Source organism: Archocentrus centrarchus, chromosome 6 (genome assembly GCF_007364275.1).
Source record: "Archocentrus centrarchus isolate MPI-CPG fArcCen1 chromosome 6, fArcCen1, whole genome shotgun sequence".
NCBI lineage: Eukaryota > Metazoa > Chordata > Actinopteri > Cichliformes > Cichlidae > Archocentrus > Archocentrus centrarchus.
In genome coordinates this window covers 33517532-33537111 of record NC_044351.1, presented here as the reverse complement: position 1 = coordinate 33537111, position 19580 = coordinate 33517532, and the positions used below count along the sequence as shown (strand labels likewise).

At 43.3% G+C, this 19580-nt stretch overlaps 2 protein-coding genes across 3 annotated transcripts in view; both read left to right on the top strand.

Moving 5' to 3' along the window:
* The window catches only part of tead1a (TEA domain family member 1a), a 50078-nt gene extending 44460 nt beyond the window's left edge, over positions 1-5618 (top strand). Inside the window, exon 12 of the mRNA XM_030732247.1 lies at positions 1097-5618. Coding sequence (XP_030588107.1) covers positions 1097-1210 — 114 coding nt within the window. The 3' untranslated portion in view covers positions 1211-5618. The remainder of the gene's footprint in view (positions 1-1096) is intronic.
* Positions 5619-9880: 4262 nt separating this feature from the next.
* rassf10a (Ras association domain family member 10a) lies at positions 9881-14216 on the top strand. 2 transcript variants are annotated; one of them, XM_030730554.1, is made up of 2 exons: positions 9881-10016; positions 10228-14216. In XM_030730554.1, the coding sequence occupies exon 2, from the start codon at positions 10294-10296 to the stop codon at positions 11734-11736; it is 1443 nt and encodes a 480-aa protein (XP_030586414.1). In that variant the 5' UTR covers positions 9881-10016; positions 10228-10293; the 3' UTR covers positions 11737-14216. The 2 variants fall into 2 exon arrangements, with proteins under 2 accessions (XP_030586414.1, XP_030586415.1); XM_030730555.1 differs by having other exon boundaries at positions 9891-10016; positions 10222-14216.
* The last annotated feature ends 5364 nt before the right edge of the window (positions 14217-19580 follow it).

The window sequence follows — 19580 nt, the reverse complement described above, 5'->3', positions numbered from 1 at the left end:
AAAACGGCTTATTTCAGACAGTGGATGAGGTATAGACTGTATGTAAAAGATGGACAAAGATTCCCGGTCTGTAAAGCGGAAGTGCTTGAACCTGGATCCTTTCTAATGCCCAACAGGAGCAAGTCCTCTGGTTGCACAGAGATGTAGGATGAGGCCAGGAGTGTTTTAGGGCCTGCGTTGTGATTGGGAGGTTGTTACCACATGAGCTTCCAGTGTGTGTCAGCTTCCCAGGCAGAGCGACCCCTCGCTCATCACCTCTGGTTTCAAGATGGCAGCAGTGAAAAGGTCCAGCTCAAGGCTTCACAGCTGGACTTCACTGGGCCATGTCTGTGTTGGCCTACTTTTATATACAGTCTATGGAATAACCTAAATGGCTGCACCAAGACCCAGTATCAGATAAATAAAGATGATTTTAAATTGCGACTAATGCAAAGCCACCTTTAGTGGAGTCCAAGAATAAAAATGCAAAACTGGGAATGAGTAGAGTTTGTCCCCTTTAACATCAGCCAGTGCCAGGTCTCTGTGACACTACATCCACTAGAATAGATCATGAGAATCTTCTCCGGTGTCTGTGTAGAGCTCTCAACTCTACTTTAACCACCGTGTGACAAAAATCCCACCAACCAAAACCAAACATTTGCAGTGGGATCGGGAATGCTGAAGTACTCGTCCACATACCCGATCCCAGCGCCCACAGTGTGCTTTGTGATGTCATTAGTACGTATAAAAATATAAACTGTGGATATGAATCCCTCAGTGGCAATGCAGTAAAGTGTCACTTAAACACATCTTTTTGTTCTGATGATGCACTTTATTCATCTGCTTTGTGTAAACCTACAGCAGAGATTTATAGCTATGAATACATGTTAAAATATTAGATGTTACCTTAAGTGGTATTAGAGTTTAGTAGTATACTTGTAGTATAGTTAGTACACTAAAGGAGTAATGCACTTAAATCATACATCTGTGTGCTTAATTCTGGCCTTTTTTGTTCGTGTGTGTGTGTGTGTGTGTGTGTGTGTGTGTGTGTGTGTGTGTCTGTCTGTGTGTGTGTGTGTGTGTGTGTGTGTGTGTCTGTCTGTGTGTGTGTGTCCAGGTGGTGAGCAATAGAGACACTCAGGAAACCTTGCTGTGTATGGCGTGTGTGTTCGAGGTGTCCAACAATGAGCACGGAGCACAGCACCACATCTATCGACTCATCAAGGAATAACACACACACACACACACACACACACACACTCTCTCTCATTCAAACACACATGTATGGCCTTTGCTTGGTGTTTTTTTGGTGACATTGGAGGTAAAATGTCTTAAAAACTAATTAGTAAAAAAAAAAAAATGGCTGCATTTTCACTGTTGGATTTTTTTGTTTTTAATTAAAGCCGGCTATGACACAGGATACCACAGAGTCCTCCTCAACAGGAGCATTTCAACACTACATATTCACTCCAACCTGATGATCAGTCGCTCATTAACTGTTTTTTTTTATTAAAAAAGAAGAAGCTCAGTGGCAGTGCAGCCATGAAAACACATCAGATTCGACCTGTTTCCCAAGAACATCCTGACTCTGAAACCACCAGGGGATGTCACGTCTTCATTAATTGGTTTCTTCTTCTTCTTCTTTCTCCCAGTTTTTTTTTTTTTTGCTGTCATGATGGAAATGAAAGTGGTGTTTCTGTCATGGGTTTTAAGTCAAACCAGGGAGAGGAAGAGAAAAAAAAAAAGATCTCATAATCCCCCCCTCTGACGAAAGTGCGCGTGTGTGTTATCTGTCAGGAAACTGAGAGGCGCTGAAGGTCAGACCCTGTGTATCATCAATAAGCAGAGAAAGCTGGAGGAAATAACACTACTGCATTATCATATAGTAGAATATAGAGGTGGATTTATACAGATGGACACTGCAAACTGTGTGAGCTGAATTCTTATACAAGAGGTTTGTCCCAAAGAAAAGAAGTCAAATTTTTACCTTTTTGTATGTTTTCTTTAAAGAAAAAAATCTTTTAAACTTTGGGAAGTTGTTTATTGATAATAGCATATAGATTCTATTTTAATTCCACAATCACTATCTAAACCTTATCTGAATGAGAAACTATAAGTGAAACTGAATAATTCAGGTAGCTTTTTTGTGCAACAGGTGACTCGTTATTTAAAAAAAAATAAAATAAAAATTACAGTCTTCAAGATTTGATTCACAATTAAAGCCACTTCTGTTTTATGAGCTTTTATTGTGAAGCAGCAGCCACAGGAAGTGTCGGTAACTCAGCGCAGCTCTGTGAAACAGTGACGCTGATGTCACTGAGGTAATGTCTGATCAACAAATGGAAATCTGATTTAGAAACTACGATCAAATATTAACCTGATTGTGCAGATCTTAAGGATTATAATTTTAAACATATGTTGGTCTACTGAAAAGCACTGTGAATTTTAAACCCTATAAATTACCATTCATGGTGTGCAAATAGGGGAAAAAAGCGTTTTAGTCAGTTAACCTGTTTTTATCATGAGAATTACGGTTGCAAATTAAAGGGGACCTAATATTTTGTTCATTTCCACTTTTTTAATTCAGAGCGTTGCTTTGAATGAGTCACAGTTCAAAAATCATCCTCCTCTGTCTCACTGTGGTCCTCGGTGCAGCTCATTAACTGTCTGGCTGCCACTGGCAAACAGAAGGTTCAGCAGCAGGTGGGCGGGGTTTTGTGCTCACACCCAGAGCTGAGATGACCATATAAGGGACGTCCCCTCTCTGACTTTAAGGAGGAGCCTGAGCTTTAGGTTCACGGCGATTACTCGTACATACACTGATGCTATTTAATGTGAGGATCCACCATTGTAACACTATATATGATAGAAAACAAGGAAATGCAGAATAAGTCCCCTTTAATCTTAGTTTGGTATGATGAGCAGATTCTCACCTCAGTGTCAGGATTATTTAACTCTAGATGACAGTGCCCTTCAGCCTCTACAACACAGGTTACTTATGGTTATACAATATAATATTTATGAATTTAAAAAACCAAAAACTCTGACTGGAGTGTACTGTAGCAGATGTCGTCCGGTGGTTCGTCTGTGTCATGCTCAGCAGCATGAAGTGCCTTTGGCTGGAAACAGCATTAGACGTTTCTATTGTGTTTCCCGAAAGTCCTGAGAATTTGTTGTTGTAGGTGATGCAGGGGGAGAAATTAAACAGGCCCCACATCCCCCAGTTTTCTGTGTCCTGGGGTCAGTTATCCAGATTCTTTAATTACAGTCCTGAAAAATCTTTTTATAATAATGTCTTTGGGATAAATTCTTGTTCATGTGGTATCTATTGGCAGTATTTATTCCATATATTTGCATTTCTTTCTTATATGTGTGACGGATTCATGTAGAAAGAGCTTGTGCACTCGATGTTACCTGGAGCTTTGTTCATAAAATGTATCAGTTTGGATTTGTCACCGTTTGGATGACCTGCTCTTACAACCCTGCTGTAGAATAATGTTTGCCATCGGGTCCCTTATTAATCACAGAAGCCAACAGTTTACAGTTATCTTCATGATTAATACGGAGAAGACCTCACTGAGGATCAGTTTTCTTTAGAAACTGTTAAAACGAATGGATACCATCAACTAATTGATGCCACTTTAATATCTGTGTCCTAATGCGACACTGCAGCCGGCAGGTCGGCTCAGTTTAGCAAGTGGAAACGGTCCGAGTGCTCATCAGTGTTCAACAACAAAGGGTACAGTAAAGTTATGAAGTAAAAACTGAGCAGAAATGCCCAAAACTGGGGGGGGACAGACTTGAAGGTTTGGCTGAGGTGAAAAGTTTGAAGCCTGGAGACTAAAAATAACAGATCTCTGAGAAGAATGGGAACCAAACTGCATATTCCACCACCCCTTAAATCATCTTGTCTTATTTTGCACTGAACCAAATCGTAAGCAAGCCACATACAGATGTGATGCTGTCCAGCTGAATTAACTTTTGCAGATTTTCTGGAAATTTGGCCCATGTTCCCGACCAGCAGTGTTCTGGAAGGCTACTTTTTAAATGAAATACTGGTCACCCTGTAAAGTGTGGTTAGTTGCATTACTGGTGAATCTTTTAAACAGGGCAACAAAGCAAAAAGACTTTAAAACTGTGAGTTCACGTGTCCCTCTGCTGACCTCCGAAAGCCCACAAAAATCTGCGTCCCTGCACGGGAAACACGCAGAGTGACAGAATCAGTGTCATCAGGAAAAGAAGACATCTGATTGGCAACGTTGTTCCACAGTAACTGTGATGTTTACTTCCAGTCAGAAAGCAGGACGCACGTGCGCACGTACTTTAGAGGTGTTTTAGAGTCCTTTAAAGCTAGGTTTACTGATTTATCTGGATAAGCTTCTACTTGGAGTTAAAATCTGTAACTCCACGAGTTCTTATTTTGGTTTACATTTGGGATCTTGTTGAACACTAGAGGTCACAGTCCGTGCATGTAAATAAGAACACCAGGATGCTGATGTTGGTCAAAGAAAGTCCCGATGCCAGTGTGAACAGCTGGGAATGACGCATCTTTGCTCACAAATGGCCAGCTGTTAAATATTTAGCCTCAACACGTTATGACTCGTATGTGATTCACATCGAGTGGCTCCTGCCTCAGATTAGCATGCATCCAAAACTGCTACATTTCCACTCTGTTAACCTAAAGACCCCTGTGGGCGTCTCCTGAGGTTCACACTTGTGAATCATCTCGGTGGGAAATTCCCTGCTTCTGACGTTCCCAGACTCACGGCTGCAGCGTTTGCTGTTTGCAGGCAGAACTCTGGGCCTTCGTGCAGGAGTGTGAACATGTAAGTGATACACTATGAGACCCTCTGTCCAGACAGACTCTACCACCTGCTTACCAAAGACAGTCATGTGACACAAAGTGATTTATTAAAGGTAGCTAAATGACTATTTCAAATCAAATACGGACACCCTCCCATCTGAAGATGTTGGGGAAAGGCTTCTGTAAACTGTGACTTATGAAAATGATCTGGTAACCATTACAGGGACTCAGCCTTCTTGTTGTGATCAGCTGGAGAACATGTGGCGGCAGGCTAACAGCAGCGTAACGTCTAAAGGTCGTTCAAATGGTTACAAAGTCCAGCGGAGCACTGAGTCTCAGTCATTGCTGTCTGTGTTGTTAATGTCGTCTTGTATGTGCGAGTTGGATATTATTATCTTCTCTTACGGATCACACGAGGCACAGAAATCCCGTCTGTAATCAATTCCAAAATGGCCTTGAATCTTTTTTGGCTCCGCTGCAGCGCGTCGTGCACTGAGGGCTTTTTGATACGGTGCTTTGTATAAAAGTGACAATAACATTTATTACAGATGTTGTGTATATCTTTGATATTCTAATGTTTATCCTATTTTGTGAAGAGAGTACATTTAGGAGAAATCAGAAAGCTAGTAATGGATGTTTATTGGTACTGCACAGGGTCTGATCTCTGCTTTGTAACTTTCTCCCCCCTCATGGCTAAAAGTATGTTAGATATTTTCTAGCTTTGTAGAGACTTTGTACGCATATGCTATTCAGTTTAAATAAATGGTCAGTTCTAACCTGTGCTCGTGGCTTTGGTCTTTTCTCATTAGTCTCAGCTCTGAACTGAATGTTAAAATGATTTGTATCCTATTTCTAAAATATTTCTAGGAAATATGTTCTATCATATCGAACGGTGAACGTAGGCTGAGCAGATGAAGCTTTGCCAACAATGTTGACGGCAACATTTAAATTTTAACCCCATGATTTTTTTTTTTTTTAACCTCAATCCTGGATTTTGATAAACTCCAGGATTGATCAGTTGGGTTGTTAATGAGACCTCCCACATCATCAACAGACACAAAAACTTTAAAGCACTCAAATTTTTGGTGCTTCTTCTTCAAAAAAATGGACCTTAATCCATGCACCAGGTTTGGGTTTGATGTACGCTGATCCGGCATAACATTATGACCAGAGAGGGCCAGAGTTTAATAATTAAATACAGCTGTGTGTATAAAGAGAGATGAGTGAAGAAGAAATGCTCAGTGCCTCATTTAAACAAACTACAGTGTGTGCAGTATACAGAGCTGGAGGAAAGTCCTGATTTTTTTTTGTATGCAATACAAAACGTAGTTTTTATTCAGGAAAAAAAGCGCAGTGGTGTGGCGTGGTGGTTAGCACTGCTGCCTCACAGCAAGAAGGTTCTGGTTCAGTTCCACCGTGGCTCAGGCTGTGTGGAGTTTGCATGTTCTCCCCATTTAATTTAAGTGATTCAATTTAAGTGATTTCTTGTTTCAGCAGGTCAGGTGTGGTAGAGAAACTGAACTCAGCTTCCCAGAAGAATGTTTAATCACAGTTAATTCATGATTTAACTAGAGGGTGTGGTTACATGCAACTGGGTTTGGAGCAGCACGGTGGCGTGGTGGTTCGCACTGCTGCCTCACAGTAAGAAGATCCTGGGTTCAATTCCACCTTGGCCCAGGCTGTGTGGAGTTTCTCTCACAGTCCAAAGAGGTTAGGTTAATTGGTCACTCTAAATTGCCCATAGATGTGAATGGTTGTCTATCTCTGTGTCTCTCACCCCATGACAGCTGGGATGGGCTCCAACACACACACACACACACACACCCCATGACCCTGGGTGGGGAGGGAGGCTGGAGAAATCCAAGCCTACCTTCTCCTTGGGAGGACATGCAAACTCCAAACCCTGAGCAGGATAAGTGGAAGAGAATGGAGGTAGGTTTGGATTTCTCCACTCCACTCCTATGGGCCTTTGGCCTGGGCCAAGGTGGAATCGAACCCAGGACCTTTGAGGCAGCAGCGCTAACCGCCATGCCACTGCGCTGCCCCAATCCCCACCGGATGTTCATGATTTAAATAATCACAGTTAAACCCCCCCTCTAAACACGTTCTTTTGGAAAGCTGAGTTCAGTTTGCAGTTGGCTCGGTTAAGGTCAGAGTTCATGATCCCTGAAACATGTGTCAACATGTGCAGATAAATTGGAGATCATATGAATTTAGGAACAGAGCATTACAAGCCGATGTGATATGATTACCTTCAACACTCTATGATCTAGGCTGTGAGGCTCTAGATCTTAGAGAAACATGAAGATGACCTTTTCATTTCTTGTGTGCACACAAAAACAGCAACTCAAGCACCAAATCACAAAGGTGGGTGTCTGTGACGGTCACTAAACTTTCGTATAAAACAGTCGTGCATCTTGACCCACCGTTTCAGTGGGCCAGATGAAGTTTGGCGCCACAATGTCAACCATGTAGTTCCGTTTAAAAACACCAGAGGGAGTCCTACTCAAAGAATTACATCCACTTTAGCTGTATTTCTATTCATAAAATCAAATATCTTTTTTGTTTGTTTGTATTTGCATTAAGAGCTCTGATTATTCATATTATTAAAATAATGGGTCTTTTTTTTTTTAATCATAAAAAAAAAGCTGAGCTGACTAATGAGATTTGATTTTTCACCCGCAATGAAGGTGACTTTGGACTTTTTGGGGGAAATAAAACCTTTTTCGTGCTACAACCGGCTTTGTGGTCACATTGTTGTTTCCAGTCTCACCACAACAAAACCTCTGACAGCCAATAGGAAAGTCTGCAGGTCTCTCTCTCACACACACACACACACACGGTGATCTCACAGGAAACGAGATCCAAGATAAGAAAAACATTCTCCATCATCCTGCATCCCAGACGCAGAGCTGACAATCCTCTTAATCCAAATCTAGTGTTTGCAATGCATGCCCAGAATGTATGCGGACATGCTTCTGTGGGTGAGTGCACACACTCGTGTCTTAGTGTGTGTGTTCGTGCTCTCAGATGGTTTTCTAAGCAGTTATTTTACCAACAAACCCAGCTTGATGCATTCCTCCTAACAGTACTCAAAGAGACTAATGGTGCCTGCTGGGGATCAGCACTTGCCCTCAATGCAATATGTTCACTACCACACACACCAAAACACTCTTAATGCACACAAATCCTTTTATGAGTGTGCTCGACCATATTCTGTCCTGAAATAGTTGAAAGAGCCGATTATGGGATCAGAAGCTATACGAGGACCCTGCGGGTGTAATAGATGGATTTCCTTCCGCTTTTTACTCAGTCCAGCTGAGCTCTAAAACATTCGGCTCTGTGGAGATTATGAAGATGAAACCGAGTAACAATGCACACTGCAGTCTTAATACTGCTGAGTAAGAGCTTCAGCTTTAGTCCGAGTTCCTCTTGGCTTCTAACCTCAACTCCAGCTCTCCCTTGTTTGGGACACAGTGAACACAGCCAAAGATTCTGGTCAGTAGCACAATTTCAAGGTAAGCTATCAACCAGTGAGGTAAACAACAAAATCTAATCTAATCTCACCACTGTAAACAGAAAAGCAGCCATGTAAAACCATGCACAAGTCAAACTGTAAGCCTTCCAGTGAAGCTCATAGTCTTAGATGATGGCATTTTAATTAAAGAAACCAAGCATTAAATGTGTGAACTGTCACCAGTAAGTATGCATGTCTGTAAAACACAAACTGCAATCCAGCAGCTCATCCAGCCAGAGGAAAAGAAAGTGAGAGGAGCTGAAGGGGCTGCTTTATAATCTCCTGAGCTCACCTGCACAGGTGTTCTGCATCGCTAAGCAGGTCAGTTCCACCCTCCATTTTCCCAGAAGAAAGCGGAAGATGCAGAGGAGCGAGCTGCCTTCCTGCTCCTGAGCCACAAATAAAAGTCACAGCAATCTGTTCACATTATGAACAAAACTGGACAACTATGTTTTGGATGCGCTTGACCAAACACATCCCACAACTCCTCCCCATAACGCCCCAGCCTCTGGGAACAGATTAAGAGGAAGTGAAACAGAGACTGAGGAAGACGGTGATGAAGACATAACAACGAATGGTCAGAAAGTCAAGCTACAGATCCTTAAAAGCAGATTGTTGGGTGATAATTACTAATCAGACTTTCTCATCAGCCGCAGTTAAGACCTTGAAATAATATGAGTCATTCTGTGCTTGACACAAGTATCAATTTTTGAACACAACTGTGCCTCCTTCACACCTGCTGCTGACCTCACATATTTTTTCTGTACTGTAGTGGAAACAGGAAACTGAATTTCTGAATCACTGTCTCACTACATGTGATAAAGTCCTAAATGAAGACTCGATTTTCAAACAAACTGTTGATTATTGGACATCCCAGATATGGAGGTTGGCCCAGGCGGGGCCTCCACCTGCAGCTCTCCTGTAATTTCTGTAATTCTGCAGGATGCAATTTACACAAATATGGAAATCACAGAATCTAAGAGGGGACAGGTATGAGGTGTCTGTTAGATGTAGTCAAATCTCAATTAATATTTAATGCTGATTAAATTTGAATGCTAAACTAAATATTATCAGGAAAAAAAAAGTTTTAATCATATTATTGCATTATTATGAGCATGTAGCTGATTACTGTGGTGCTGATTTATGGCACTACTTACTAATGTGTTTAATTTACAGAGGTGCTTCTCACTTTGTTGATTATGTGCATGAATGATACCTGTGACATTAATGAAAATACTAAAGGAGAGTCACTAAGCACACGTGGATGAAAGCACTGATTTAAACACACCAGCGCAGAGAAACAACACAGAAGTGTATCAGACTGTTATCGGGAGGGAACTTTGTCTTTAGCCCCAGTGTCCTTAACAAAGGCTGATACATCAGAGTCCAGATTTCCTTGTTTAGCAAGACTGAGTGTGTGTGTGTGTGTGTGTGTGTGTGTGTGTGTGTGTGTGTGTGTGTGTGTGTGTGTGTGTGTGTGTGTGTGTGTGTGTGTGTGAGGGAGAGAGAGAGAGAGAGAGAGAGAGACGCGGGAGGAGGCGTGTCCCAGCCGTTACAGCAGCCTCCCGTTTTGCCCCACACACCAGAGCAGCTTTCCCCGACCCAGGGACGCACTCCTCCTCCTCTCCACTCCGGAGCAGCGCGCAGGGCTCAGATCAGTATGCCTCGGAGAGAACCATGAGGTCCCGGCAGACAGCCCAAAAACACACCACGGAGGTAATATGATAAATTTATGTCAACTTTTTTTTTTTTTTTAAGTGCAACGAGGTTATATATCCGGACTTCTGAGCGCATTTAAAGCGACACCTGATTAACACGGAGGGGAGCGCAAAGAATTTGGGATGAATGTTTTGCATCAGTTTCTGCCTGAAAACTGAAGACACAAATGTAAAAAATATTTTTGTCTCCTTTATTTTTTGAGTTGCAGCAGACGAAGACAACAGAGAAGATTCAGTGAAGCAACTTTCTTCTTCTTCTTGGGGTTCAGCCGGAGATGGAGCCGGAGGAAGGAAAGATCTCGGTATGGGTCTGCCGAGAGGAGAAGCTGGTCTCTGGGCTGACGAAGCGAACCACCTGCGCCGACGTGGTCAAAGTCCTGTTGGAAGATCAGAACCTGCAGCAGGGGGTTTCAGCGGCGATGCTGTCCGGCTCTCCTCAGTCCTACTGCGTGGTGGAGAAATGGAGAGGCTTCGAGAGGATTTTGCCCAACAAGACCAAAATCCTCCGGCTGTGGAGCGCCTGGGGAGACGAGCAAGAGAATGTTCGCTTTGTCCTGGTGAAAAACGAAGCTTCGCTGCCCAACAACGGGCCCCGCAGCGCCGAGGCCCGGGTCGTCCAGAGCCGGGAGAGTGGTGGTCCGGGCGGCTTGCTCAAGGGAACCGCCAGGACCTGCTGGACCGCCGCGGCCGCTGCAGCCAACCTGTCCCAGGAGAAGCAGAGGCGCATTGTCAGGAAGGCCTTCAGAAAGTTGGACAAAATGAACAAAAAGAAAGAACAGACTGTTTCTAAAGATAAAAGCTCAGTAGAGAAGATGGAGACGTTGGTCCACTTGGTGATTTCTCAGGACCACACTATCCGCCAGCAGATCCAGAGGATCAAGGATCTGGACCGGGAGATCGAGCGCTACGAGGCCAAAGTGCACTTCGACCGCATTAAGAGACACGGGGTGAACTATGTGCAGGACACATACCTTGAAGACACCTGTTCGGAGGCTCCTGCTCTTTCGGATTGTAAGCGCAAAGCGGAGCGTCAGGACGCGCGGTGCACGTCGGAGACGCTTGCGCAGTTTGAGGAATACGCGCGCCGGTGCGAGGAGGTGGTGAGACTGCAGGAGGAGCTGACGGAACGCGAGGCGCTCATGGAGAGCATCACCGGGGAGATCCAGGAGGAGCTCAATCGGCGGTGGATGAAGCGGCGGCGGGAGGAGAGAGGAGCAGAAGCAGCACAGGACGCAGACGGTGCTGCGGGGGAGACGTGTCTCACCGTGTCTGCCCCCCCAGCTGTGGAACCTGATGTTGAGAATCTGTCTGAAAATGAACTGGCGCTGGAAGAGGAGAGGGTCAAAACGCAACTGGACACCAGCCTTTACATCGGCCTGAGGCTCAAGACAGATCTGGATGCCATCAGGGGGGACTTGGACCTGAGTCTGGCACTCTGGGAAACCAAGGAGAGTGAACTGCTGGACCTGCTGGCCAAAGTTGAAACCATGGAGATAGAGCAAGCAAACAACAAAGTGACTGATGATGGGAAGGAGGAGCTGGGAGCAGCGAGCGCTGATGCTGAGCCAGCATCAGCGCAGAAGAGTGGTGGCTGGGTCGAGCAGGCCAGGGGTCTGTCCAAAGCCTGCGATACAAACGATGAGGACTCGGACACGGGGCTGAGCTCCATGCACAGCCAGGACTCTGACAACACGCCTGTGTGCGAGTCACTTGTATAATCTCGCTTTGCTTGGAAGCATGTTGGACTTTTATGCAATGCAAAGCCACAAACTCAGGGGCAGAGAAATCAGTGTTGGCAATACTGGGAGATGTTCTTCCCTACCCAAAATGCACCTCTGTATGGACGATGTCGTTCTATAGCAATAATCCTGATTTGTAGTCACTGCACAATAAGCTAGAAAGGACAGCATGCTTATAGAGAGAGAGAGAGACATCATGCTGCTCCATAGCTGACCTTTGACCTGCACGAGGAAGGTCAACAAAGCACCACTTGTTAGGAGAAATAACCTAGAAAAGTATTATAACAAGCCTCTTATAATCTGTAGTCCTCAAATTAACTTTAAGGTGTCCTTGATGGAAGGTCTGCTCTGAGGTAGCAGCAGTGGACCTAAAGGCGGTGTTGTTACACTGTTGTTACACTGAGTAGGCTGAATGGCCACGCGCAGTTTCCTTTAAAAGGCCAGCATGAAATGTACCTTAATGCACAGTAATGTCCACTCAGCTAGCCACTACTACACAGATACGTCATCTAAAAACACGTAAAAGCTCTTTCAGTCACAAAAAGTAAATATGGGATCAGTTCACTGTTTCCCCTTCAAAATAAGACTGGAAACCAAAACCGCTGACTATCACTACCCAGAACTGCCGAATATTCTGAATTATATCAGAGTTTGGACAAATTATACTGATCCTGTCAGCTAACCTGTTACTGTCCTGTCATACAGTGTAGTGTGTGTACACAAAAAAATCATTTATTGAAACATGTTGTGGGGCTAAATGGGAAGAAGCTACCAGCCTCTGTGCATTACTGCTGAACTTTCACATTTTGGATTTAAAACCGAACCATCTGATTCTTGTAGTTTTTGACCGCTGTGAGCTTCTGACCCTTTAAGCTAATGCAAAAATCAACCTCGTGCATTATATATTTCTATGAGCTCTTAGAATTTCAAGCAAGTGAAAACATAGAAACCTGTTTTAAATGTTTGTCTTATGCAGAGTCCTGAACAAACCCCTGCTTTCCAAATATAATTTTATAAAGTTGATTTATTTATTTGACCATTAGGCTGGGTTTACAGCAAATAAAAGTGGCATCTTTCTAATGAAACGGCCATGGAAAAAGGGGAACTCCAGCAATTTAGCAACAGATTAGGGGAATCACAGTAAGCGGACTGGAAAAACAAACAGAAACAGCAGAGGCTGATATTTCTCAAGCAGATCTCAAACCCTCAAATTGTCCGGATTTCCTAAAATGTAACTGGATACGATCTCTAATTAGACCCCCCCCTGCCCCCTTAATGCCCACAGCTTTCAAATCACAGAGCGGACTGTTTGTCAGATAAACAGTGGATAAGCCTGGTGATGTCACGAGGAGCGCTCCCTCCAGAGAAAACATCACACATTTATAGCTACATACACAAACGGGATTGCTTCTCGTGATGAGTAAGCCGAAGTTCGTGAGTGAAACTGACGGAGTGCCCCTTTAAATCTGGGTCTGGATTATTGCACTGGAACATCGGTCTGGCTGTTGTGAGGGGTGTTGTTTCCATGAAAAGCTTCTTACTCAACCATAATCAATGTGAGCAGACAAGAAAAGCAACATGTTTATATCAAGGTTCAAGCCGAGAAATTACTTCCTCCATCAGATGGTACAACTCATTGTACAGCACGTACTGAAACACCAGAGATACATGTGTGAACCTGTGCATTATTTACACTATAGTAGATATGCTTCTTGCCCAATCAACAAAATGTATCCAAGCATTCTACAGAAGGTGAGGGCTGAAAACACGGGAACTATACAAAGGTCACGTTTTTGGCTTCAGTGGCTTTCCATAAATGACATGCTTTATTTCCAGCTTAAATAGGTATAAAAATGTTACACTTATTTATAGAAACTGATCAGAAAACTGACCTCTAATCTTGGTCTTTACATTGTTAGCTGGGAGCAGCAGCACTGCAGTCCCTGCAGCTCTGAACGCTGATCTAACAACTCACTTTTTTTTTTCTGGAAACATTTGTTGCAAAGCAGTGTTAGCTGTGCTTTCTCGTATGCTTTTCTAACACCTGCACAGACTATAGACATGGAGGGTGGGGGGTGAGGGGGTCAAAACAGAAGCTAATATATGTCATTATTTTAAGATTGTCCTACAAATAAATCATTTACTCCGTATTTTGCTGGGATTGTGTGATTTCAGATCTTACATGTTTGACTTTGTCTGCCTGTAAATGGTGAAAAGTCTGTGGCACACAGAAGAAGCTGATAATACTGTCTGTGTGGAGTTAGCTGTTGTGTGTCTCCTAACACCAAAATGACCTGTGTGTAGCTCTTTTATGTCGCTCGATCAGGGACGGTTTGGGTTTCTTAGTCTGCTTTTTCTAGATAGATGGTTCTAGATGAGCATTTCTGAGGCTGCAGCAACACTGTGGCAACACTATGACGCCAGTCAGCACAATATTCCACATGACTGTTAGTGTTGAAATAAATGGAAAAAAAAAACCCTTGATCAGTGTGCGGCTTCATTCGGTATGACTGACAGGTCTGAATGGATTTTGATGTGCGAGACCATCGCTGTTCTCACACCTCAGATGACTTCCTCCCTCTGCTAAACATCTTTTCCAGGCACAACTTTGGGTTTAGGCTGCATGTACGGGTTTAGGGATACTTTGCATTCCTCCGGGCCACGGAGCTTGACAGTGAAAGATGTGTGTTTGTGTGTGTGTGTTGGTTCTGCTTTCATACTCGTCATGCATAGCTGTGTTTAATTGCTGACCGCTGTCGTGTGAACAGGATGACGGGATGAAACGGAGATCTGAACACACACAGCACAAGTTACTGTTTAGTAACACTTCACAGGTTCCTCGAGGGGTGTCTTAAAGGGTCAATTCAGCACTTTTTTAAAAACATACATTCTCACTTTAGTCCTATTATCATACTTCATGCTTTCAGTTTACTCACATCATCCAAATATGGCAGTGAATGGATTTTTTTTGTGGTGCTCACTCTGATGATAAACTGCATTTTTAAATATTCAGAAGCACCATCCCTTTTTAGAAACACTGTTGTGTGTATGTGGACAGTCCACAGACCGTACTGAGGACAGTTTGGGATGGAAGGATTTTCTTAGATGAAACAATCGGTCCTATGGATTATTACGCTCCATTCACCTCTACTGTGCTGGTTCTTCTACAGTGGAAACTCGAACATCTACAAATCAAAGAACCAGACAAATTTAATTCAGTCAAAAGCTCCAAAAACTGTAGAGTCACACTATTTTTACAACTGCTGTTTCCAAGATCAAGTAGAGAAAATGATTCATATCTATGAGCAGACAAGCTGCAGTCTGAATATCTTAGAGTATGTATTTTTCCTTAGTATGTTAAAGTCCCTTCTTAAGGCCTCACTGACAAATCAAAGCTGTTTTCAGCTCAACCAAAAGAATTTTAGACATTTCTCTATAATTTCGTTCCTTGTTTGGCGTCACGTCGCTCCGATCAGTACGCCCCTCCCTGCTTTCTGAGGTACGTCTGGCATGAATAGTATCATCTGCAGAGCCTGTGTCTACAGAATAAGCCTTATTTCTACAGCCTAACCTTCAACAGGGGAAATGGTATTAAGGGTACAGAGAAAAAGTGTTTACCAAACAGGCCCAGAGTATTAGTATCTGAGCATCATTGGGGGAATTCCAGAAAAGTGTGTGTGAGGAGAAAAATGTGGACATTGTTCACCAGAGAAATGCAGAAAGAACGAGGAACTAAAAATCTGTGCCTTCTTCTACTGATTATCTGCATGTGATCTAAAAAAGTTGAGGATAAAGCCGGGTGATAATCTCTGGAGTTTGAATAATATTAAATTGAAACTTTACAGTCATTTAGCCTTGAGTGAAGCCATTCAGCTGAAATTAATGGGCATAATAAACAGATTTTGTGAGCACTGACAGCAGTACAAATACAGCGTATGCAGATGTGATGACGCCCAGAAGAGCTGAAGATGTGCACATGAAAGGATTTCAAGTAGCAACTGAAGGGTCAGTGTAAAATACAGTGAAACCATCAGATAACACGTTAACCCTTTTACTACTTTAACCAGTGAAAGCATCTGAACTGTGAACCGATGGTTCAAATGTGGAGTAAGTCTGGCGTTAAGCTCATGTTAAAAAAAGGCTGCTGAAGAAAGAGTGAATTTCAGGTCTGAGCCCTGAACATAAACTGAAGGGTCATGTTAAAACAAAGTGCCCAGTATATCAACTGTACATAAATGATGGACTGAGGTACCTCGATGTCACCGACTGAGGCTTCAAAATGCAGAGTCCAGAAACCAATGTGAGTTTTTAGCTGCCATATCAGCTAAACAGTAAGCTTGTTTTATCTGAGAGTGCAACATAAATGAATGCTAAGTATACAGTTATTTTATTAATCTGTTAAGTATAAACTTCTGGGAGATACTCTCTACCTCACAGCAGGCCGTATCATCTGTCCAACAGTCCATTAAAATGCTCCAAAAGACACCAACAGCATAAACATGGAGAGGTCCAGTTTAGTGGCTCCAATTAGCACAGAGCTAGACAACGATTGGCTGCAGCTGGCTGCACTAGGACACCTGTCAATCAAAGCGGCCACTCCCCCAAAGTCCAGTATGCAGACAGGATTCACCTCCTGCAGAGGCTTTTTGTGACAGACATGCTTTTTAATGAAAGTGTAAGTGATAAATTAGGCTTTCTTGTAAGAAATTAATGGAAACTAAAGCACACAATTTGAAGAACTGGGAAGAATTGGGAAGACTGGTTTAAAGTGAGGGGTGTTACCCCCCTCAGTGCATACAGCAGGCGGGACACATTACGTTTAAGCTTCAGAACTGGTAACACTTAAGGAGGAAACAGATTTCAGTGTTTGTGTGTGTATTAATTCTGTGACATTATAATTTATTTTGAAAGCCTGCATCAGCATCACTGCAAATGCCAGAGAGTCTGTGTGCAGTAAAACGTGTCTCAAACTTCAATACTGTCGTTTGCAGATAAGACATGTTTCCCAGAGGGGCCGTCTCACAGCTCAGTCAGCTGTGAGCCTGCTGATCTGGGTCTCATCTAAACGTGCCACTCAGTACGCCTGCTGTCATCTGATACCATCTGTTTTATTCCTGCTCTGACTGGTTAAATCCATCTAGGTTCTCATTCACTGCTTAAATCCACCAGTGGTTCGACCGAGTCCATCCATATTGGAATGACGTAAGAGGTTGGATTTCTCCAAGCTGGAAAGTGACACCTACTTTCTCTTGTGTCCTCGGGGACAGGGTTCAGTTTCACCGCCATCTCTTCATTTTCCTCTTTGCTTCCTTTAACTCTCGTTTCCTATTATCTGCCTCCACCAGTTCAAGGTTGTTATTGTTTTAGCCTTTAATACAACAACACATGAATGTCTGCATAAATAGAGGAGTTCAGCATTTTGGTGCTTTGCCTGCTTTGTTTGAGAGAGAATATGATAAGCTGACCTTTGCATAAACTCAGAGACATAAATATACAATCCTGGATGCAAATCTGACACAGAATTCCTTAAATAATGCCCCCCCCAAAAAAAAAAAAAAAAAATCTGCCTTATAATAGTTGAACTAGGAAACATATGAGCCAGTCATATTGCACAGTCGCAATCACACAGGTGAGGTTTAAGACAGCTCATTAGGGGATGATACTCCAGCTCCAGCTTTATCAGCTGTGCAAAAGTTTGCAGCTGAATTCAAGAGGAGTAGGGAGAGCCTTAAAAATGACCCAAGGTCCAGACGTCCTGCCACAACCACCACCCAAAAAAACATTGACCATGTTCACCACATGGTGATGGATGACAGACGTTTAACTGTTGATCAGATAGCTAATGATGTAGGCATCTCCCGAGAACGAGTTGAGAACATTCTGCACAACGATCTTGGCATGTCAAAGGTTTCCGCTCGGTGGGTGCCACGACTTTTGACGCCTGATCAAAAGCGCACCAGGCTGGTCACGTTGCAGGTGAACTTGGAACTTCTTGAAGCAAATCCAGCCGGTTTTCTTGAACGTTTTCTCACCCAAGATAAATGTTGGGGTCACCACTTTGAGCCAGAGACCAAACGGCTATCCATGCAGTGGAAACACCCGTCTTCTCCCCAGTCAAAGAAGACCAAGGTGGTGTCATCAGCAGGAAGTGTGGTGGTCTCCGTCCTCTGGGATGCAAAGGGCATCGTGTTCATTGGCTACCTTCAAAAAGGCCAAACTATCAGTAGAGAATACTATGCCAACTTTCTGAGGCAGCTGCAAAAGGCAATCAAGTCAAAACAGCCTGGAAAACGGACGAACGGGGTCCTGTTTCACCAGGACAATACACCTGCACACAAGCCTGTGGTTGCAATGGCTGCTGTGTGCGACTGTGGCTTTGAGCTGGTTGATCACCCTCCATATTCTCCTGATTTGGCACCATCTGAATATTTTCTGTTCTGTTTTTCAAGCCTTATTTTGGGCCACCAAAATAAGTGCACAGAGGTCACCAACTTTCTGCAGAGTCAGTCACTACAGATCTCCAACCTTCATGTGGCCTTCAGATCAGATCAAGAACAGTGTGTAGAGAGCTTCATGAATGGGTTTCCATGACAGCTGCATCCATGCCTTACATCACCAAGCTCAATGCAGAGCGTCTGATGCAGTGGTGTAAAGCACGCCGCCACTGGACTCTAGAGCAGCGCAGACGTGTTCTCTGGAGGAATGAATCACACTTCTCCATCTGCCAATCTGAGGGAGGAGTCTGGGTTTGGTGGTTGCCAGGGGAACAGTACCTGTCTGACTGCATTGTGTCAAGTTTGGTGGAGGGGGGGGGGTTATGGTGTGGGGGTGTTTTTCAGGAGTTGGGCTCGGCCCCTTAGTTCCAGTGAAAGGAACTCTTAATGCTTCAGCATACCAAGACATTTGGGACAATTTGATGCTCCAACTCTGTGGAACAGTTTGGGGATGGCCCCTTCCTGTTCCAACATGACTGCACACCAGAGCACAAAGCAGCTCCATAAAGACGTGGATGAGCCAGTTTGGGGTGGAAGGGGAAAATATACCACCCAAATACTTTTGCACAGTGCAATATTACGTACAACAGGAATATTTCTTGTGTTTTTTTTTTTTCTTGAGTGTGAGTTTTTTTTTTGGCAATGCAGCAGTTTTATCAGTTTTTGTCCATCAGCAGTAGAGAGCTAGAACGGATAGCACTGCAGACCCTGTGCTAATTTTAATAAACATGCATATTTTTCTCTGCTGTACTGAAACAACATGGAAAACATGCCTATAAAAAAACAGAGTTCATATGAAACGTGAATTTTGTGAACCATTACAGACCCATGCTTACTGCATGAGCTAATCTGCACTAAGACACTGAGATACTGCAAAAAAAGCTAAGCCATTGTTGTTGCTGTAAAAGGTTGTTTCCCAAAACCACAACTGTTGTTCTAACAGTTTAGTTTAATGGAATAGACTGAGTGATAGTTCAGCTTCAGAGGGACTGGGAGGTGTATTATTTAACTTTAGACATAACCAGGCCAGCAGTTTACCTGCGCTTCTAGTTTTCATGCAAAAGTAGGGTAATCCCATTCGGACTGTGGCTCCACACTTATTACAAAGACGTGAGACAACATGACTCCACAGTCCGATTCCCCTCTTCAGGGATTAGCCAGCTTTGCGAGGAGGAAATAAGTTTTAGGGTTTAAATTTTTTTTTTTTTATCTACAGTGAGAAACAAGTTCAGACAGGACGTTGTTTAAAATAGTCCATACTATTTTACAAACAAAGGTTTTTGTCCTCCTTTGTTTTTGAAAAAAATCTCATCTACAAAGATAGTTTAA